The 24847-nt window shown below is 33.4% G+C and overlaps 1 protein-coding gene across 1 annotated transcript in view; it reads right to left on the bottom strand.

Moving 5' to 3' along the window:
* Positions 1-24847, bottom strand: part of Ide (Insulin degrading metalloproteinase) — a 599910-nt gene that overhangs the window by 301023 nt on the left and 274040 nt on the right. Inside the window, exon 14 of the mRNA XM_090392302.1 lies at positions 13338-13440. Within this exon, the coding sequence (XP_090248428.1) occupies positions 13338-13440 (103 nt within the window). The remainder of the gene's footprint in view (positions 1-13337; positions 13441-24847) is intronic.

The raw sequence follows: 24847 nt of genomic DNA, 5'->3' as shown, positions 1-24847 counted from the left end.
TTTTTGTTGTCACCACAATTGTCTACATTTTGTAGTGTAGAGTAATCCCTGATATTTAAAACATCAAGGCGGTTCCCCAAAATTCAAATTTAAGTACATATGTACTGTTCTAGGAAATTATAATTATAATGGAAATACCCTTTTTAACAGAACTGAATTCAAACATAAACATTTTTAAAATAAGCATCATTTGAACAGTGTTAAATCAAAATACACCGTGTAGAAATAGAATTGCTTTTGTTTTCTAAATCGTGTTATTTCAAAATTGTGTAAAAAAAAAGCAGTCTAAAAAGAGAATTAGCTTACTTATCAGTAAACATGGTTTTTTTTAATAAAATAAATAATGCATCAGATAAATGAAATGATTATTGGGAAAAAAAAAAGTATTATGCTTGAATTTTACCTTATTTCGTATGTGAAATATTAGCTCAATAAAATTAATATAAAATGATTACAAAATTAAAAAACATGCACATGTGAACAGACTCCTCCTTTCTTCTTTCCTGTTATGCACACAAGGCATTAGTGTGTTATAGGTCTTTTGGCCTCTTGTGCGTGGACTAGATAAAAAAAAAAAAAAACATCTAAAACTAACTGAGGTGCTAATATTGTATCACACCAATGTTCTTGCATTTAGCAAATGACAGCAATAAACATCATTTGTAAACTGTGGTGAATCGCTGTATTTCAGCAACTTAATTTATTATCACAAATTAAATACGATTAAAAATGTCCAGTTGATGAATGCATGCAAAAGAAGAATGAATATATTTTTAACCATATATAAGCGAATGACAATTTTTCTAAATTTAATTGCAGAAATGAAGATTATGATGATTTACTGACTTAAGTTAAATTGTACAAAAGTTGACTGGCCAAATAATCATATATTTGCACCTAATCTGCATTATCAGTATTAAAAGAGTAAAGGTAAAATCATGACTTGGCAGCAGCAAAAGACAGTCCTACCATTTTTTTTTGGGGGGGGGGGGGGGGCTTACTGTTTCTTTGACATTAGGTGTAAATATGGCTGTGATAAAAATATATGGTATTTTCAGCAATTGGTCTTTGTAAAACTGGCAAAAATCAATGAATTATCACAATGTTCATTTCTGCAATAATAACTCCCTTTTAAAATATTTAAAAATAAAAAAACTGTCATTTGCTCAGATTTGGTTAAGAAATTTTTTCTTTTTTCATAAACTTTCATAAACTGTACAAATTAAACTGCATTTAATATAAGAAAACAAATAAAATTAAACAAATACAGCAAGCTGCCAGCAATGGCTTTGATCTGCACACTATAGGGGAAAGCTTCCCATTTTATAAGGCAAACTTTGGTTTACTGTTACTTCACTAAATGCAAGATGAGAGTGATATATTTTTGTACCTCAGTTTCATATGTTTATGCATATTCCTTTGATGATGTAAGTGTTCTGTATTAATTTAAAAAGGATAATAATTCATATTTTGAACAAAAAGTACTGTTCAGATATCTTTTTCTTTTTTTGTTATCAGTCATTTTGTTTTTATGCTAGTATCTTAGTCAATGACTACTGGAGGGGGGGGGGTATCCATTGAATTAATAGCATTGATCAGATGATCCATCCATCAATACACACACACATATACAAATTACGTGTATACTGATGAAGTGAAAATTGAGCAAATCATCCTTCTTACAATTTGATGTGCTCATATATATTTCTTTGTCTCCCTTTTCCATGATTTATATTTCACTTTGTTTTTATTTTCTAAGAAGAATTCTCTTTTATTCGATAATTTCTATGTTTTAAAAAGTGCAGCGTGCACTTTCTAAAACATAGTAATAAATTCAAGATATGCTGCTATTTTGTTGGGATCACTAAATGACACAGTATTTTCTTGTAAAACACAGCATTCACTTTTATTCATTCCCTTCCCCAACAAACACCACATAGCAATAGATGCAAGCAAAAAAAGCAGAAGTTTTATTTTATCACTTAAATACCACACAGAGACAAACAGAATGGAAATGATCCTGTTAAAAAGCAGAGGTTTTACTGTAGACCTAAATACAATAACAGCTGCAAAAAAATGTAGTCATTGAATGTGGAAACAAACCAATTTATATAAAGCAAACTTTCAAAAACAAATAAGTTTCTCAAGGGCTCACTTTAGTGAATATAGGCTGGCAAACCTGAGGTACTGGATGAGACATTACTTCACATAATACATGTTATATTATCTTTAAACTAGTCCCTGCTCTTCTTCTTTCTTTCCATTCTTCTTGCTCTTTCCTCCTCAATGCTATTAGAGTATTTGAGGGATATAAAGGTGAATATTTCCTAATTTATTATTTTTTCATCTCATGCAGTGGGAGACCACATTTTCCCCCAGGTATATCTGCCTTATCCAGTATGCAGATACATAACTAGTTAGCATGGGAAGAGTGGCCAAAAATTCCCTCTTAAAGAAAAGGAGTTGATAAGAATTGAAGGATGCAGCAACCAAGTCCAAAAGGGACATGTTATCTCAAATGTGATATTTACTTCTCAAACTAATGATGGAAATGACTCACACCCAGATGAGAGGTCCTTTCTGGATGCATCTGAGAATACCATGATAAGGAAAATGAACATCTGTACTGAAAATGTTACACAACTCTTCCTGTTTTTCTTCTCCTTTCATTTTAAAATACTTAAAATAATAATAACTGGGACATATTTGCTTCCTGAAGCACGAACACCAGAAAAAAAAATTAATCAAGCAAATATATTTCACATACTACTAAGGAGATCGTAGTCAAAGAGAATTTGGAATCATAGTCCATAAAAGATGGAAAAATAACATTCTAGAGTTTAAGTCAGTCTCTTATAGAATTACAACTCGTAAATTGAGAATCAATAAGGGGATTTTGGTGTAGTATAAATATATGCACCTACCTCCAAGTAATTCAGATGAAGAAATTGACAAGTTTTATGACAATTTCTATCTCTCTTCAACACTATCAGAAATAATATGTCATTGGAAAACTATAATAGAAGACATTAACTCTAAAGAAACAACAGGGAGAAAGTAGTTTAGGTATGTTAGGGCATGGGTCAAAGAAATGAGAGAGGACAAAACACTGAATTTGCAGAAAATGATGGATTGTACATAGGTAGCACTTTCTTGAAAAAAGAAAAAAAAATGCAATAACTAAAAATGGACCTGAAAATCACTAAAAGGAATTTTTTTTTAAACAAAATTGATTATATTATGGTGAACAACATGGAAATATTAGATGTATCTGTTATCAGCAAAATGAACTATGATAGTCGTCATAGTCTAGTGAGAACGAGGATAAAAGTAAACATTCAGAGAAAGAAATCGAAACTGATTATGAAAAATCTCACAATAAAAGGTAATAATATTGTTAATATTATTAATAATATATAGTTGATAATATCAATAATATAGTTGATAATATCTAAAGGAAATAATGAAAGACAAGTTGAAAGTAGTATGAATAAATGAGATTTATCTGATAGTGTGGAAGAAATAGTTTCAACAATAATAGAAATAAGATTTTAAGAAAACTGTTACCAGAGAATACAGCATGTAGAAAAAACTTACTTTACAGATACGTGATTTAAAAAAAAAAAAAAGAGGAGGAAGAATTAAGGGAATAGAAACACAGAAGTAGCACAGACAATACAGAATTTGTAGAAATGAGAAAGTTATCATAACAAATAAAAATGAAAGACATCTGAATGCTGCTATAGACCAGGGGATGGAAAAGTTGAAGATAATATGCATTGACAAATAGACTCAATGAGTGGAAAGCAGGTAATTATTATGGCAGTGTCATAAAAATGTTTCGTATTTCTATTATTATGCTTTGTCTTTGTTTTTCCTTATTTAAGCCTTCGTGAATGGTTGACTGCCTTAGGTATGGACTGCCGCCATCTATCTATTTCTACTACATCTTACGTTCTCAAGCTCTACAGTCTAACAATATTATTTGTCTTATGACTGTGCCAGTTAGACTAGTTCCTCATTTAAAACTTCTTGAATGGTTGACTGCCTTAGCTATGGACTGCCACCATCTACCTATTTCTACTATATCTTATGTTCGCACGCTCTATAGTCTAATAAATTTATTTGTTTTATGACTGTGCCAGTTGACTATATAGTGAGTGTGAGATTATAATATTTTCAACTAAAGACAAAGCAGATATAGTTTGTATTTCCCACTTATAATAATCCTTACCTTAGTCATGGTTAATTAATGATCACATAGACTTCTACCTCAAGCAGGTTTGAAATTTTCAGGATAGTGCATTGACAGAATCAGTCCAATGTGTTGTTCGCAAATCATTTAATTAAATCAAAAAAGAATATTTACAGTATGATTCACATTAACATATATATATACAATTTCATTAAAAATCTTTTGTTATTCTCAATTCTTCCTAATCCAAACTTAGTTCTAATTTTCTTCCTCCCCCCCCCCCCCCCCCATTTCACTTCAGATTAAAAATAAAACAAGCATTAAAAAAAAATGAAAAATGTCCTGGTGAAGACCTAATTCACATAGAATTAATTAAATGGAGAGGAAACAACATAACTCACCAGGTCACAAACTTACTAAATCTATGCCTAGAAGAGGGGAAGATACCAGAAAATTGGAAAAATGCTACTCTGATACTGTTTAAATTTAAAAAAGGGGACAAAGAAGTAAAGAACAATAGACCAATTAGTATTCTCTATAATCTGTACAAAATTCTCACAAGAGTAATAACAAACAGGTTAACCCCTCTTCTAGATTCAAATCAACCAGTAGAACAAGCAGGATTCCATAAAGGCATTAACACAATTGATCATATTCATGCAGTAAAACAAATAATAGAAAAAGTAGAAGAAAACCAATTGCCTCTCTGTTTAGCCTTTATTGATTATGAAAAAGCATTTGATTCCAAAACTAATGCAATAATCAAAGCACTCCAGAATCAGGGAGTTCCTGGAGAATACATGGCCCTCCTCCAGGAAATATATCACACTGCAACAGCAACAATCCAATTTCACAGGAGTAGCAATAAAATATTAATTGAAAAAGGTGTTCGACAAGGAGACTATAGCCCAAAATCTTTACAGCAGTCCTTCAAGAAATGTTTAATAATATAAACTGGGCAAACCTTGGTATAAAAATTAATAACAAAAACTTAACACACCTATGATATGTAGATGATATCATAATTTTTGCAAACACTCGAGAAGACTTTAAATGAGATGAGAGAAGACTTATATCATGAAAGCAGAAAAGTTGGTCTAAAAATAACAAACAAAAAACTAAAATCATGTTTAATCATTTTGTAGCACTAAAAAACATAATAATAGAAAACAATTTCTTAGAAAAAGTCCTTTCATATACATACTTAGGTCATCTCATTGATCTAAACTGTGGGCTCCAAAAGGAAATAAATAGGAGCGTTCAACTTGCCTGGAGTGCATTCAGAAAATTGAAAAGCATTTTTAAAACAATGATGTCCTACTCTGTTTAAAAAGGAAGACATTTAACCAGTGCATACTTCCAGTCATTACATATGGTTGTGAAACTTGGTCTCTAACTTAAGCACTGGCAAATAAACTAGAAACAACTCAAAATAAAATGGAGAGGTTGATGCTAGCCATCACATTAAAAGATAAGAAGTGAAACACCTGGATAATAAGCCAGACTCACATCACTGACATCATTCTTCAATGATGTCATCAACTAAAATGGACTGAATGGAGATGAAGCTATTGTTCTCCTAAAAGTCCTGATGGTGCCCTCTAGTGGGCTAAGGTGTTCTTGGCCGTTGGGCTGAAAGTCTGCTGATGTAAACCTCCCAAATTTGGGGGAGTCGCATACAACCAAATTTGTTGAGGTTTGGAGAGTTTCTTAGGGCTGAGGATCCAGAGGCCAGTGACCAAGATGGTAGTAATTCTATGGAATGAACCTTATGAAAACAGGTTGAAGACTCATGGGTTACAGAAACTGATTGATAGGTGGAAAAGGGATGATATGATTGAAACACAAATTACTGAGGGATTTTTACAAGATTAATTTGGAGGAAATTTCTCATAACAGGTCTGATGGTAGAACTAGGGGCCATCCGTGGAAACTGAGTAAGAGTGTAGTTCACAAAGGTGTTAGAACTAGGTATTTTTGCTTGGAGAGTAGTGAATAAGTGGCAACCTATTCCACTGAGCCTGTTGTGGGTGCCATGGCTGTGAACGAGTTCAAAGAAAAGTATGACAGATACTGCGCAAATGTTGGATAGTTCCTGACATGATGTTTATGACCTCCTTCGATGAATCTACAGATTCTTTGGAGTAGCCCGTAATAATAATAATTTAAGAACAATTCATAAACCATGAAAGTGAACAAAAAAAGAAAAAAAAATCTCTGCCAGTGCTTAAAACAAAGGTCACAATGAAATGAAAAAAAATGCATTCCAAAACTGAAAAAATAAGCAAGGTATAGTACAATAAAAATAATAATAGTAATAATGGAAATATGCAGTGGTTTTTATAGGGACATATACTACAGTAGAGAAACAGATACAGATCCTATTTTAGATTTACGAGGCGGATACAGAATCACCAATTGTAACTGACAAATTGTGGTAAGTCCTCAAGTCAGCAAAGAATAAAAAAATCTATAAATCTTACCTTATCTCAAAATAATTCATAAGGAAATATCTCTAATTCACATTCATTTTACTTTTTCCAGGGGCGGCTCGTGCATAGGCACTGTGCACTCCCAACTTTTCTCCATATAAAAATACATTTTATTAATTTATTTATAGTTGCTTGTAATATTTAATATTATCATCAACAATCCTATACAATTATCTTATTTTTTTAAAAAAAATAATAAAAATCCATCATGTAGCACTTAGGAGGGCAAAGGATGCTAGTGACACTGTATTTTCCACAGTGCCATATCGCTACTTGCACAAGCATATACACGTCATAGTGAGATGTGAGCTATTAGCGTAATGCGGCAATGTCCGTCGCGCAGTTCCACTTGTTTATATGCAGTTTGCGCCAGTAGTAGTGTTCGTAGCGTTTACAGTGTTTACTCCATCTCTTTAAATATTTGGACATTACAATTAAAGACATACATTTGTTATAGGAATTTTTAAGTAATTTTGAATTATACTAAACTGTATAATTTTATCGATAATAAACAATATTTTTTCATGAAAAAAAACCAAGAATATATTTTATTTTTAAGTAATTTTGAATTATACCAAACAGTATAATTTTATCAATAATAAACAAAATTTTGTCATGTTTATTTTTTTTTTTTAATTTTACCATAATTTTGATATTTTATCCAAACACATACACACTATACTTACAGTTTGTATGTATATTTCAAAGTTGCAGCACCCCCATGATTTCAAGTCATGAGCTGCCACTGCTTTTTTACAAATAGGTACGGCAATCCCTCGATTAATGTGTCATTTTTTTTCCCCTATGGCTAAATGCAATTAATGTGCTTCTAAATTTCAATTTGTGCACCTATATACATCTTAGAAATAAATGTTACAGATTTCAAAAATTTTCTATCTATACATTTTTTTTTTTTTTATGGCTAACTATTTTAAGAAATCACTCACCAGGATGCAATAATTTAGTTACCGATTTAAAAGTTTACAAAGCTATTTTGTAATGGCATACATACTGTACTACACTATTTCCACGTCCCATAATTTATGTTGCCTGCTAATTACATAGCATTTTACTGATCATATCTCATGCTTCCTTTGCAATTGTTTTCCTTACTTTTTCATTTTAAGGTATTTTCCCAACCTTTAATCATGAGTAAAAGAATTAGTGAGCAAAAAAGTGGAAGTGTGAAAAAGATTCTAAATAATATTGAAATAATAAAGAAAAATGAACAAGGTGCAAAGATAGGACAAGAACACAAAATGGATGAATCAACTATAAGAGCAATTTCAAGCACAGCTGCTGAATATAAAGAAAAAGGTAAGACTACTTCAAGTTCATCATGCATGCAGACCATTTGAAATCAAAGAATTATAATGACTGGATTAGAGAGACTTCTTTCTACATGGATCAAAGATTGTAACTAAAAACAGATCCAGGTAAGCACTGACTTATTAAACCATCATCATGCAAATCAAGGATTTAGGCCTAGTGTTGGATCCTACTTGTTCTTAATCTATACTTTGGATCCGACATGATTACAATTACAATGTTCTTAACTAATTGATAAGTTGTGAGTTGATTTCTAATTCAAATATAGAGAAAATTTACATTTAAAGACTGCGCCACTCTATATCTGAATTAGTTCAAGAATTGAAGAAAAATCAACCTTCAACTATTTCTCCTTAAAATATATACTGGCCGAGTATATTTGACTTACTTAATTTTACCCGCTTTGGTTCGAATATTTTATGAATGGTGCAGTAAAAGAGATTCAGGCAAAATACAACTTTAGATAAACAAAAACAAACATTTAATTTTAAAATCACAAATTTTACACTTAAGTTTAAATCAGTAATTAAGATATCACAAACATTTTAACTCCTCAGGTAAATTCAATCATTCAACTCATACAATGGTAAATCTGTTGTCTCTATAATACAGTCTTCTCACAGTTCCTTAAGTTCCAAATACAACAAAATTTGCAGTAATACCTCTTCACAAACAAACACTTTTAAACATACACTTTAGCTAACTTCCTCAATAGTTACTGTTAATATAAGGAAATTCTAGGATGAAACTCACACACTTCTCTGTATAGAAATATTAACGGTTGGAATAATCTTACCGATAATCTTCTATCTTCATCTACTTATACACTTTTTACACATTTATACACATTAATAAGAAATTGACATGATGAAAGGGATCACTACAGTAGAAATGTGCTGCTAGATTTTCTGATTTATTTTATTTTATTTTTTTCAGTACACTCATCTTGTTATGTATTGAGTTGATTTTATTCACAAACGATTTTAGGTTTTCTAAGCTGTCTTGCCATATAATGAAAATATCATCTACATATCTCCACCATATAGATATATATCCTATATAATAGTCAGAATACTAAGAGCCTACAACATCAGAGTAGTATTCAAACCAACCACCAGCATCAGACAGGTTTTAGGATTCCCAAAAGGTGCCATTCTACAAATATACAGGAGTATATTACATTCCTTGCTCCTGTGGTCTTGCCTACATCAGACAAACTTCACGGAGTTTAGAGACCTGACAAAAAGAACATGTTGGTGATGTAAACCACAACAGAAGTATTTCTTCCGGCTTAGCACATCATTTCTGTACATCTAACCCATGACAGAGTGGCAAAACAGCTCCATGCCATATTTGGATGACGACTACAGACATCGTTTATTCAAGGAAGCTGCAATAGTGTTAATAACCGGCGAAAACCTCAACAGAAATCAGGGTACTATTCTGAACAGTTTGTGGAAAAACCTGATCCTCTCTCTCTAAATCCATCTGAACTACAGCTAGGCAGTAATCACATTACGAGTTTACAACAAACACGCATGCGTGATAATGAATAAGAACAATAAGTCCTTTCAGTCTCTGTCACGCGAACGTGTAACCTTAACTACTAGATTGTTTATAACGTTTTTATGTTCCTTTCAATTTGCATTTACTAGTTTTTTTTCATGCTTTTCCGTCAGCACCTTGAAAAAGCTAGACACTTTGCTAGCGAAACTGGTAGGCAAAGAATGTAAGATGTTTTTACGCATTACAATATGGTCAGTATTAAAACAATAAGTTTGTATGTTTAATTTTCAAACGACCAAATATGTTTAATTTGAACAGTTTAACGAAACACAAAGTTTGGTGCATGGAAAGAGAAAAATGCAGGAAGGCCAAACTTTTGAACCATCTAACATTCCTTAAACGTTGCAGGGAATTCCCCATCATTCCAAAGTTCCTCATAGTCAGAGGTCATATCAACTCTATATCAGCTAAAAAAATTTATCTACGCACTTCATTGGCACTTGTAAGAGAAAGGATTCAACACATGAGGTACGAACTAAATAAAAGTGATTAATTGCCGTAAGTTCTTTGATGACATTTCTAACAATTTAGAATATACCATATGGAACCAAATAGATCAAATGATACAATGCAGTTAACTTTACAAGAAAAAATATCGGACACAGAACAACCTCCTGGATAACAAAGTGATCTTTAATTTGTCGAATCATAGTTTCACAAAAAATGAATCCGACATTCTCAAAAAAGTTTTAACTTTGTGATTACGCCCAAACACATTCCTAAAATAGATTTCATGTGTGGAACTGAAAAAGGTCTATATCCACTACCGCAAAATGTAGCCAACACTATTAGATTCAAAAGTACCATAATCCTAGCCAAAGCCAAACAACCTATTCTCAACACGTCTCCTTATGATAGAAAGGCAATCCTCTACTTGAAGAAAAACAAAGATATCATCATTACCAAAGCTGATAAGGGAAATTCAACAGTTATCCTTAACTCTAAAGACTATCATGATAAGTTAAACGTATTACTATCAGACAACTCTACCTATAAGATCCTATAAAAAATCATAATGAAACAAACCAACTAATCAGAAATTGCAACATTTGGCCAGAAGAAGTGAAGAGAACACTAAAATCCTCACATCCCATCACTCCCAGACTATATGAGACACCTAAAATACATAAAAAGGATATACCTCTTCATCCAATCGTTGATGGAATGTCATCCCCAACTTAAATTTTGGCCAAGAATCTTACAAACTTATTAAATAATAAAATAAGATCAACAGAATCCTATATAATAGTCAGCACTTTGTAAATAAACTCCAAGCCATTAAGATTGCACCGACAGACATGCTAGCCAGCCAGTCTAGATGTTGTATCCCTTTTCACTAATGTACAAGTAGAAGAGGTAATAAATATCATTCAAGACCTCTTTCCTCTAGACATCACACAGATGTTTAAACACTGCCTTCAGTCTAATTTCTTCAAGGTTAACATCACTATATACCAACAATTAGAAGGCCTAGCAATGGGAAGCCCGCTATCCCCATCTTGTGCAGATCTTTTCATGGAAAAACTTGAAAAAGAAATTCTCTCCGCAATCTCCCCTAAACCATCTATATGGTGGCGATATGTAGATGATATTTTCATTATATGGCAAGACAGCTTACAAAACCTAAAATCGTTTGTGAATAAAATCAACTCAATATATAACAAGATAAAATTCACTCTGGAAGTGGAAAACAACAGCCAACTGCATTTTTTAGACATCTTGATAAAGAGACAATCAAATAGTGTCAAATTATCTATTTACAGAAAGCCTACAGACACTGGAAGATATCTTCATTATACTTCAAACCATCCAGGACACACAAACTGAGCATTATCCATATGTTGAAAAATAGAGACCCAAAGTTTATATCAGAAGAGGAGGATACACAGAATGAACTCTCACTAATAGTCAACACATTATCACAAAATGGATATTCTCCGAACATCATCAAAAAATATCTATATGGTGACAACCCCAGACAAGAAGAATCAAGCTCCCAGCACATTTCTACTGTAGTGATCCCTTTCATCAGGTCAATTTCTTATCAAATAGCCAGAATACTAAGAACCTACAACATCAGAGTAGTATTCAAACCAACCACCAGCATCAGACAGGTTTTAGGATCCCCAAAAGGTGCCATTCTACAAATATACAGGAGTATATTACATTCCTTGCTCCTGTGGTCTTGCTTACATCGGACAAACTTCACGGAGTTTAGAGACCTGACAAAAAGAACATGTTGGTGATGTAAACCACAACAAAAGTATTTCTTCTGGCTTAGCACATCGTTTCTGTACATCTAACCCATGACAGAGTGGCAAAACAGCTCCATGCCATATTTGGATGACGACTACAGACCGTTTATTCAAGGAAGCCCCCAATAGTGTTAATAACCGGCGAAAACCTCAACAGAAATCAGGGTACTATTCTGAACAGTTTGTGAAAAAACCTGATCCTCTCTCTAAATCCATCTGAACTACAGCTAGCCAGTAATCACATTATACATTTACAACAAACACGCATGCGTGATAATGAATAAGAACAATAAGTCCTCTCAGTCTCTGTCAAGCGAATGTGTAACCTTAACTACTAGATTGTTTATAACGTTTTTATGTTCCTTTCAATTTGCATTTACTAGTTTTTTTCATGCTTTTCCGTCAGTGCCTTGAAAAAGCTAGACACTTTGCTTGCGAAACTGGTAGGCAAAGAATGTAAGATGTTTGTATGCATTACAATATGATCAGTATTAAAACAATAAGTTTATATGTTTAAAATAAAAAGCAATCTGACTGGTGACTGAAAATCTGACCATTACAATTCCTATCTGACCAGAACCAATCTTGATTTTTTCAAAGATCTCTCTTCCACAATCTTTCTCAGCCACCTCTCAAGTATGCTTGCCTAAATCTAGAGAAATTTCTTTGTAATTTCTCTAAATTTTTATATCACCTTTTCATTTCTGATTTCTTTTATAAAAACTTTTTCTAATTATCTCTAATTAAAATAAACTCTAGTGAAATGCGGTTTTGATTCTTCTATATATCAATGTTCCATTCGATGTTCAAGTTATTGATTTAGATGAAGTACTGTTGTGATGAAGAAGAGTTGGGATGGAAAGAACACTGCTGAAGAATATTATGCAAAGTAAGACCAGATTTGCAGGACATCTTCTGAGAGGTTCCTTAGGACACCTGACAAGAACTATATTACAAAGAAAGTTGAGGGGAAGAGAAGACATGGAAGACCAACTAAAGAGTGGTTCAATGACATCATGGAATGGACTGGTTTAAGAATGACGGAGGCGACAGACAGAGAGAAATGGAGAAGAACTGCTCATCTGCTGCAACCGTCTTGCTAGAGGATGCTACCAGATGACGACCACTATTGTGCACACTCTCTCAGAAAACTGTGGTACCCACATATTACTCTAACTGAAAAATAACTAGTATGCATGCACAATAACTCTAAAATTACTATAATATAAAGCAATATGCATGTCCTATATGCTAGTAGATATGCTTTATATTGTAATGGAAAAATATAAAATAAAATACAAAACATGCACAAACAGCATACAATAACAGCACCAGAAACTTCTGCGCACATATGATATGGTAAAAATGGATCAATAGAGGAAACTAATTTTTATCAAGACTAATAAATACATTGGAGTAAAGCGATGAACACAATTAATAGGTGCAAAAGCAATTATACCTACAAAAATAAAATCACAACTGAGATTTAACTAGACTTACTGTAATGAGAGACTCATCTAAATGATCAAATTTGTATTTAGTGCCATACCATCTTTCTACATGATCTGTGTGACCATCGAACTTTTTTGCTATTACTGCTATTCTGCAAAAATATAAAATCAAAAAGAAACTAACAATATAACATCTGTTCATTATAATTACTTACAATATAATGCATTAAAAACTGCTACAACACACGCAATACATGAATAAATTTATTAGTATCATAAAGTTAATCTACGAGGGTGGTCTGAAATGTTTTCAGCCTTGACCATATATGGCAACACTCTCGGCAAGATTTTTTTTTTCCCTAAGTTGGCTCATCTCTCATAAACATCCATGTGAAAGTGCAAATCATTCTATCAAGTAGTTTGTTTTGTACAGCTGTCTGAAACAAAAGTGTTATCTGCATCCATCGAAATTGATAAAATTGAGCATCGTGTAGTTCTAAAATTCTTTGTAAAAGAAGGTTTAACGCCAAAAGAAATTCATTCGAAGTTCGTTAAAGTTTATGGGCATGCTTCTCCTTTGTTTTCGACAATTAAGAAATGGGCTGCTGAGTTTAAACATGGCTGTACCAGCCTTGAAGATGATCCACGTGAAGGACGTCCAAAAAATGTAACAACACCAGAAATCATTGATCAAGTGTACAAGATGGTATTGGATGACCAGCGAGTCAAAGTGCATGAAATTGCTGAGATTATGGGCATTTCAAAAGAATGTGCAGGATATATTTTGCATGAAGAATTGCAAATGAAAAAGCTTTGCCAAGATGGGTTCCATGCTTGGTCACAGCAGATCAAAAACGTACTTGCATGAAAATCTCTGAACAGTGCTTGGAGCATTTTAACAAGAATAAAACCGATTTTGTGTCGATTTTTTACTATGGATGAGACTTGGATTCACCATTACACACCAGAATCCAAACAGCAGTCAAAACAGTGGACAGAAGATGGTTGTTCAGCACCAAAGAAGACAAAGTCGATTCCATCAGCAGGAAAGGTCGTGGCATCGGTGTTTTGGGATGCTAAAGGCATTTTGTTTATTATCTTGAAAAGGGTAAAACAATAACTGGGGAATATTATTCCGATCTTTTAACCAGATTAAACAAAAAAATTTGTGAGAAAGACCCGGTTTGCAGAAGAAAAAAATCATCTTTCATCAGGACAGTGCATCTGACCACAAAGGTGTTTTGGCAATGGGAAAATTAAGGGATCTGTGCTATGAATTATTGGAACATCCACCCTATTCCCCAGTTTTGGCTCCCTCTGACTTCTATCTCTTCTCAAACTAAAACTCTTCCTTGCTGGTCAGCCTTTTTCTTTGAATCAATAGGTGATTGCAGCTGTAGAGGTGTATTTTGCAGATCTTACTGAGAACCACTACAGGGACAGGATAATGGCACTGGAATAGTATTAGTCTTAAGGGAGATTATGTTGAAAACTAAAAATAATTTTGAAATTACACATTCGTTTTTTTCATTGTTAAGCCAAGAGCTTTTCAGACCACCATCATAAAACTTAAAATCTGCTTTGTGTCTTGTTAAGTTGTTGACAGTTATATATCACTGGTGTGGCTACAGTACACTCAATTTACCCAACATACAAAATATACACAATCAAGTTCATAATATATTCACATAACAGAAATATAGGTACATATACTACAAACACAGGTAGTCAATGACATGAAGATGTCACCCATTTTTCAAGAATATGGTTTATTTACATTTTTAACTCACCACAGGACATCATTCAATTAACATTAGTATACAGATATGGTTTACTGGGAATAAAAATATCCAAAGATGAATTTAGCTCAAATTTAAGATCAAAACAAATGCATCAAAATATTTGTAATAATGTCTACGGTTGAGATATCAATCAAAAAAGCAATGTATCATATTTTTGGATGCCAAAAATTACATTTCCTTGTCTCTTCTTAACCAGAAATGGAACAATTTCTTAAAGTGTTTATAAAATATCTAGTTTGAAGTTGGCACAAAAAAGCCTGTTTCAGACAACACTGCATCACTGATAAAAGAAAATTCTATCATAATGCATAGCATTATACATGTCCATAAGGATATGCACTTTGCATTGTGGGATACTAAGGCAAGTGTGAAGTCATTATCCCAGTACTGAAGTTACTAGACGTGCAAGCTTTGTTTGCTTACACTTGGATAAAGGATTAAACAAAAAATATAATTTCTTGGCATCTTTAATTTATAGTAACAAATAAGACATTATTTATAAAATTATTAATAAAAAGCACCAAAAGTCTTTTTTTGCTTTTTTTTTTTTTTTTTTAACCAGCATGTTCAATGTTCAAAGCACAACTACTTGTTGTGACACACAAGTGTCAATAAGAATAAGAATTCACACTGCAATATCTTTCTTAACTTGGCACTGTCTAACACTATATGAAGAGAAATTGTTAAAAGTTATTGGATTAATTTTAAAATGACTGTTTCCAACATTTCAGGTATATTAATGTAATGCAGGTCTACTTGCTGAGGTTAGGATAGTGTGGCATCCCTACTGCTGACTCCAAAAATAGTAATTAGGACTTCTGTATAGAAGATCAGTTTTCATCAATGTAATACTGCATGTAGGAATGTTTAAAGCATGGTCTGCAAGTCTACACTCACGATAAATTGGTAGCAAATGCATTTCTTGCATTCTCCAAAGCAGACTTGAATAGATCTTTTCTGTTCACAGCAGGCCAAATTGCAGTCACAGATCACTACATACATGCCATGATATGAGAGAGGATGCAATTTGTCCTTTGGCTAGCAAATCAGGGTTACTGCTTTTAAGTGAGGTTTGGTGTATGATTGAGTCTTGTATATTATGGAAGGGGAAGAAACATAGTATTATTTTGTCCGTTTAATAAAAGTCATTCAAACAGGTGGTTGAGTACTGTGACAAGATATGAATCATTAAAACAAACAGCTTGGTTCTACAAGCAACCGTTCCGAGAATCCAACACTGCTAAGCTGAATGTTTTAACAATCCCAAAAAATATAACAAGCATAATTAAAAAACAGAAAGTAAATAGCCTGTGTAGCTCAGCGGATGTGGCGTTTGCACACTGCCGCGCTTGGCCGCACGAAGGAAGACTTGGTTTCAAGTCTAGTCGGCGACCAGAGGAAATTTTTCTAAGCCTTTTTTCGACCGGTTCCCGAGTTAGTCGATCTCTGGCACGGGCAAGCAGGTTTTTCCTCCCGGAAACTCAGGTTTTTCGTCCTGTAAACTCAAGAAAATCGACCATAGAACCCACATTATTTCAGACATTAAATATATTGTGTTAGGGTTAGGGACCACGAGATGGCGGCACATTTGAGCCGTCTCTCTTCACTGCGTACCGCTTAATTAGTGATAGCCTTGGGCCATCTGTCTCTGATTGGGTACCAGTGGAGATTGAACTGCCCACTCAGTCTCCAAAAGTTAGATAGGGCTAAATGGCCTCGCCTACTCCCGTATACGGGAATAAAATGGCGTTAGCTGATTTTTTTGAAGTAAAACAAATGGTAATTCTAGTAAGTATAAACAATTTAACTAGCTATAACTTCAGTACAAAAAAAAAAAAAAAAAGATATGAAAGGATGGCTGGAAGAAGAGAGAGCAAAGAGTAAGAAAGCGAAAATCATTAGTATATTACCTAGATATGACAGAAATGAATTAAGAAGAAGAGATATGATACCAAAAGATTCAATGCTTAGGCTGTGAAGAAGGAAAGGATCTGAGTTTTTGGATGTGTAGAGTGAGTATGATGGAAGAATTGATTTGTATACGAGGAATGTACAATTGAATGCATTTTGTATCAAGAGTCTGGAGAAATTGTTCATTGGTATGAGACCTAAAAAAAATCAGGGAAACTAGATTATAATGGAAGGAATGGTGAGAACGTACACATAACATCAACCATGTTATGCAAGTGTTAATGATGGGAACATGTATTAACATGGAAATGATTAAGATTAAATTAAGAGCACAGCTCGACAAACAATCTTGTCCACTCTTAGTGCAAGGTGCAGGCACTGAGTGGATTTTGCCACTGCTAAGTAGCTGCAGATTAGACAAAATAATTTTTTATTCAATAAACAACTTCATAAACAATTTTTTTTAACTTTAAGAAAACAATGAATAATATGAGTAATATAATGGGCCCATTCTAGTAACAAAAAATTGATGTAATAAATTATATTTAAAAAAAAACAATGTTGTTTTTCTTGTCATTATTATAGCAGTAAAATGGTCCTCACACAAACAATACATCACTAATCAGTTTATGGAACTCTTATTGGGCTATCATTATAAAAAATAGGGGAGGAGAATTTGGGCAACTATGTTTTTGTGTCATTTGTCGAGTGCTGATTATGAGAAAAGAACAAGTCTGTCAATAGACTTACTCTTCAAATTCTTCAATTCCTCTACTCTCATGGTGTAAATGTGGAAATACTGAAATATTTTATTTACAATTGTTTTGGTATCAATAGGCAATATATCAGTACTTGTCTGCACACCATTATGAACAACATAAGCAGCACAGCAAATAGCATGAACGTTCATTTTTAACCCTTTGCTAAGTCTTGAAAATACATTGTTGGAACAACCTTGTTTATATCCACCGAAGTTTGTGTTGCAGTTATCTGCAGAAAATGTAATAATTTTCTCAATCACCAGCTGTTTCTGCAAAATGTCCAATATATGATTTGCAAGCAGTTCTGCTGTTTCTCCTATAATGTTCTGAAAACCTATTACTTTAACATGAATACCTTTATTCAGTACCTAACAAGGACAGACACCAACTTCAAATCTCTGTGACAAGATATTCAAATCTCTGTGGTTTGATGCGTTTACCATAACTGACACATATTTGGCTTGTTTCAATTCAATTGCTATTTCTCGCATTGCGTAAGGTGCCAGGATATTAACTAAATTGATTGGCACTTTGTTTGCCCACATGTAAATTTCTTTTGAAATAAATTTCTCACTATTGCAGAGGAGCAGTCCATTAACCTCAATGAAAAATTGTGTTTTGCTGCATGAAACAAAAACAAACCTTCTTGAGCTGCAAGACATTTACTTCCGTCAGTTAATTTCCCTTTTGAACTTTTCGTGAAAAATGACGTAACATTTTGACTTGAACAGCGAGCAGCGGCTGCCAATTTATGTTTATGCTTCATCAAATGTTTTTTTTTTTTTTAATTTTATTTTTATCAAAAAGGCCTCCATGTTCAATTGAAAAAATCGAATGACACATGGTACACTGAAACTTGTTTGTTGTTTCGTCATCTTTCAAGAAGGGATATTCTTTTAAATCCCGAGTGAAACTACACTGTCATTTCAGCAAATTATCATTGCTCACAATACATACTTGCTTTAACTTTCACAATTACTAACAGACCAGCATAAGAAGCACAAAACAATGGTATGGTAGACAAAGTAACCTTGTTATTTCCCAGATGCAGCAGTGCTGCCACTGGTTGCAGCATTTTCGTCCTATCACAGAGAAAGTGCATTCATAACAGATGATAATCATCATGGCATGCATGTTTTCGATCTCAAGCTACCACATGTAACCAGCAGAGACATTATCCTTTCCATATTTGAACATACAAGAATGAAGTCATGCCATGTATTCAAAAAAGGAAAAAAACAGGACTAAAGTTAATAAAAAAGGGACAATTAGTGTCCCGTTAAGGTTTTGTCTGGACAACGGGACCAGAGTCTAAAAAAGGGACGTCTGGTCATCCTGGCATAGATATAATTATAGTGTCAGAACAGGTTTCAATCAATAACGTGCATATTATTTCTCCAGCTGGTAACAATTATCATATTGTAGTGGAAGGTAGGTAGGCTTTTGAATGCTCCATTCAGAAAAAGTTACATGCTCAACTACCAAGCAAGGAATTATAACTAACTGATGAATATGCCAGGTTCCGTCTCATGGCATTGGTTGCTAGATAGGATGGATATCAGCAATGCATGGGAAGCATCTAAAAATACTTAATGATGTAATATCGAAATGTGTTGCTTGAATACTAAGAATAAATGTGCTGCTTTACATTTAAGCAAATGCAGCTTTCATTTTTTATTTAGTAAACCTGTTGAAGAAAACTTGATTTGGTGTTTTATTCTTTGATTTTTTTTGGACAAGGAACCTGATGTTTTAGCAAAAATCTCCCTGAGAGTGTCAGCACCTGTTCGACTATTATGTTCTAAAACGAAGAGCTGGTGGGTGGCTTGCATGACTTTCATTTTCCAGATGTTATTTCATGCTTCGTTGCTGGTGGTGGATCTTGTTATAGAAGATGCATATTGGATTTAGGATTCCTTCTGGCTTTGATGGCACATCTATCTTGATCGGACTCATTTCAGTATGTCTCATCTGAAGGCAATTAGGTTCATCATTGTGGGATATCTGTGAAAAATATTCCAAGCTTTCTTCTGGGCTTCTTTGGCTGCTGTGCAATTATCATTCCATCATGGATTAGGGAAACATGGAAACCAACATCTAATCAATGTTTTCAAAATTTCAGTAACAGCAATTGTGTAGCGCGCGCGCACACACACACTGTTACATAATTCATTGCATCATTACTGGAAAAGCTGACCATTGCAGAATTAAATTCTGCTAATGAGGAGAAGGTGAGTTAGTTATCTTGCTCTATTTCCTATTGTGATATCTGCAATGGACTGTATGGATAATTCTAATGATTCAAAGTTTAAGACAATTTAAGGCAATTAGCTGGTCATTGGTTAAAGGTTTCTCAGGGGCTCACATTGGTGAGTATGGGCATGGCAAACCCGAGATACCCAAGCTAGACCTGATCTTACTTCGTACAATATACACTTGGTATATAATATATCTGAAGACTAGTCTTCTACTCTTCTTTCCCTCTACTCTCTCTTACTCCATAACACCTGAGATTAGCTCTGCTAACAATGTCAAGTTCTTTCCTAATACCCTTGTTTTTTAATATGATATTGCAATTGATACTATCTGTTCACACCCCTAATCTTTCTCAGGACTCTCATATCTGCGGTCCCTAGTCTTTGGTCAAGTGTTTTACTTCTAACGCAGCTCTCAGATCCATAAGTTAAAACTGGTTTGAACACTGTCTTATATACAGCTAATTTAGAGTTTTGACTAATAGCTCTCTTATTCCATATAAATTTATTCAGTTAACTTCCTAACATACCAGCTTTGTTTATTCTATTGTCTATTTCCATATTTAGTTTATCATTTTTACTAAAAATCGTGCCTAAGTAGCTGAAATGTTTTACTTGTTCTATTGGTTCTCCAGTAACAATGCAGTTGATCATTTCAATGCTTCTGCCTATTTTCATTGTCTTTGTCTTGTTATTGCTGACCTTCATACCATATTTATTACAACGGTTATTCAATTTAGTCAGGGAATCTTGCAGACTTGTAGCAGACTTATCTGAAGTATAACATCATCTCATAAAGCAAAGAGCTGACATTAACATCTCCAATTTTGATATCAGATTTAATACCACAATCCTTCATAATGTGATCCATATAAATAATGAATAACAGAAGGGATAACATACACTTGTCTGATATACCAGATTTAACATTAAACCATCTTCCTGTACTTCCTTTAATTCTAACTGCTGACTAACAACTCAAATAAAGACTAAGTATTGTTTGATATAATGCCCTGCTGAGACCATACAACTGTAGTGTTTTGAATAGCTTCTCTCTTGGCACCTTGTTATATGCTTTTTTCAGATCTCTGTTATATTCCCATGATTTCTCAACTGTTTGTTGTAAAGAGATCTGATCATGACAGCCTCTATTTGGCCTGAATCCAGCTTGTTCTTCAGCAAGCTTCTTCACCACAATCTTTCTCAACCATTTCTCAAGTATACTGGCATAAATATTACCAGAAACACTCAGTAGAGAAATACCCCTGTAATTCTCACATTCAGTTTTATTTTCCTTTTTTATATATGGGTGCTATGAGAGCTCTACTCCAATCATCTGGAATTCATCCCTCTGAACTATGCAGTGCAGCCACTGTAAGACTTTTATACCTCCAATACTTGAGCATTTCTGGTTGAATATCATCAACTCCTGCTGCTTTTCCACATTTCAGATTTTTGATGGCTTTTTCTACTTCAAGTATGGATTTGTATTCCTGATTGCATGCCTGGTCAGTGTTTTTTTATCACTGTGCTGTCATCACTGCTAGTTTCATTTAACAATTTTTCAAAGTAATTACTCCATACTTCAAGGATATCCTTTTCTCCAGTTTTCATATCACCTTTATCATATCTAATTCCTTTTACAGCACTCTTTCCTCTATTTGTGAGCTTTTTCGACAGCCTCCAGAATATCTTGCCACCTGCTTGATATTTATTTTCTATGTTCTTACCAAAATCTTCCCATGACTTTTGTTTAGCTAGTTTTACACAGTGTTTAGTTTTCTTACATTTGTCTCTGTATTCTCTAAGGGCACAAGCTGACTTATTTGCCAGGAACTTTTGATATGCTTTCTTCTTTTCCTTCACTGCCTCTTTAACTTCCTGTGTCCACCATGGAGTTCTGATTTTTCTATCCTTGCAGACAACCTCACCATATGCCTCTCTGGCTGAATCAATTAATGTTTACTTCAGAGCTTGCCACTGAATCTCCAAGGTTTGATTCCTGTTCTCAACTCTTTCATTTTTTTCTTGAATAATGTTGGTATATTTCAGTCTACAGTTCACATGCAAGAGATCCATAGAAGTTATGTGGATGGAATGATGTGAAAATAAGAGAGAGAGGAGAGGAGATATGAAATATATAACAAACAGGCAAGAACATTATAAGTATTGTATGGAAAGCCAAGTTGGAGAATTAAAAGAAATTAACTGTGCAGCTTAAAGGTAACCCAGAAGAATTTTATCCCTATGTTGCAAGTAAATGAAAGAAAGAATGTGGAAGAATAACTTTACTGAATGTACATGGTACCCTTGTGTCAGAAGCAGACATGATTGTTCAAATAATGAGTGCTTACTTTGCCATTTTTGGAGAGGTCATTTGCTGAAAATCTTTTCCCTTGGATTAAAAGCCCATCACTTACTGAAAAAGCTGTCAATATTCATCTGCCATTTTCAACTACCTATATATGAGAGAGAGAGCTTTTTCAATTTACACCTGTTAAAGATGAAATACCAGAACTTAATGCAGTACCATATTTGTGACCGTCTTCCGTTAAATCAAATAATGCTACACTTTGTTCAAAACAAGGGTAACATCACATGAAATTATGACTTATAATTTAATAATGCTTATTACATTATTGTAAACTTACAAAACTACATATTACTATCATATTTAAGGATCCCATTACCCAGACTTGACAAATATGCTTGCCCACTCACCTGTGGTGAGTAGTTTTTGCAAGCTGCGAGTGGCTGTAGACTGGACAAAATACTCTTCTTTTATTTATTTTATAAGAAAAAACTTCTTTAAACAAAATATTTTTTTTTAATTTAGAAAAGACAGAAGAATATACATATATACATGGAATAAAGGGCCATTCTAATAACAAAAATTAATGTAGGAAATTACATTTTTCAAAAAAAAGAAATGTTTTACTGTTCTTTCTATTCTTATTATTTACTGACTCTTCATTCTTGGAATGGTTCTCACTCAAAGGAAATGCTCTTGTAAAATGCTTTTTATGGAACTCCTACTCACTTATTGGAACATATTAAAAAAAAAGGTAGGGTTTTGGGCAAGTACATTTTTCATGTAGTGGGTAGGATTTTGCATAATTTGTTGAACTGTGTTTATTACGTATAATTTGTTTACTATCCTTCATTATATCTTGTTAACTAAACACATTTTACATAATTTTTTTCATTCACATCATCATCAAATTCTTGATATGTACCCTCATGGGGTGTACAGGATAATTATGATCACACTACTTACATCAGCTACATAAACTTACATTATTACTAACTTCCAATCAACAAGTTTCCTCCAAATTAATCTGTTATCTGTCAAGATTTCAATACTGTCTTCTAAGGTGCTTTTTAACTGTATTATCAATCTATCTACAGTTTGGTCTTCCTCTGTGTCTTTTTCCTGCCAACTTGGCAAAGAACTATTGTTTTGCTAAATCTTTCTTCTCCCATTCTATTTAAGTGATCAACACCACCTGAGATAAGCTCTACTAACACATTCCTGAATGCTATCAATGGCAAGTTCTTTCCTAATATCCTCATTTTTACTGTGATACTGTCATTGATGTCATTCTGTTCACTCTACTAATATTTCTCAGAACTCATATATCAGCGGTGCCCAGTCTTTTCATAAAGTTTATTTTATTTCTAACCCAGCTCTCAGATCCAAAAATTAAAATTGGCGTTTTAGTTAATTTCTGTCTTATTCCATATAAATTTATTCAAATTGACTTCCTACCATACCAGCTTTGTTGATTCTGTTGTCTATTTCCATATTTAATTTACCATCTTCACTAAAAATTCTGCCTAAATAGCCGAAATGTTTTACTTGTTCTACAGGTTCACCATTCAGGACACAATTGTTGTTTTCAATGTTTCTGCCTATTTTCATTGCCTTTTTTTGTTTTTTTTGCTGATTTTCTTACAAATTTATTATAACAGTTATTGAACTTAATGATTTTAGTCAGGGAATCTTGCAGACTTGTACTGGATTTATTTAAAAGTATAACATCATCTGCATAAAGTAAACAGCTACGATTAACATCACCAATTTTAATATCAGATTTAATGCCACTTTCTGTCATAATGTGATTCATAAGTGGAGATAATGTGCACCCTTGTGGTACACAAAATTATACTCCAAACCATCTTCTTGTACCTCCTTCAAATCTAACTGATGACCTACAGCTTAAATAGAGACTATGTATTGCTGATATAACGTTACATTTCAACCATATAACTGTATCATTTTGAAGAACTTTCCTCTTGGTATCTTGTCATATGCCTTTCCCAGATCAACAAAATTTAAATACAAATCTTTGTTATATTCCCAAGATTTCTCAACTACTTGTCTTAAAGTGAAAATTTGATTCTGACAACCTCTATTTGGCCTAAATCCAGTTTCAAGATTTTTGATGACTTTGTCTACTTTAAGTATGGATATGCATTCTTCAATGCATTCCTGTTGGGAATTTTTTACTACTGCGTTGACACTGCTTGTTTCATTTAGCAATTTTCCAAACTAATTACTCCAGACATCTAGAATATCTTCATCTTCGGTTTTTATGTCACCTTTATCATCTCTTATTACTTTTACAGCACTTTTTCCTTCTATTTCTAAAGTTTTTCAATAGCCTCCAGAATATTTTGCCACTTTCCTCATATTTATTTTCTATTTTCTTATCAAAGTCTTCCCATGAGTTTAATTTAGCTAATTTTCACAGCGCTTTGCTTTCTTGTATTTTTCTCTCTATTCTCTAAGAGCAAAAGCTGACTTACTTGTCAGGAACTTTTAATATG

The sequence above is a fragment of the Typopeltis vanoorti genome, chromosome 5 (assembly GCF_054136105.1).
Source record: "Typopeltis vanoorti isolate ZY-2024b chromosome 5, IOZ_Tvanoo_1.0, whole genome shotgun sequence".
NCBI classification, from domain to species: Eukaryota; Metazoa; Arthropoda; class Arachnida; order Uropygi; family Thelyphonidae; genus Typopeltis; species Typopeltis vanoorti.
This window is presented reverse-complemented; position numbering and strand designations above follow the sequence as displayed.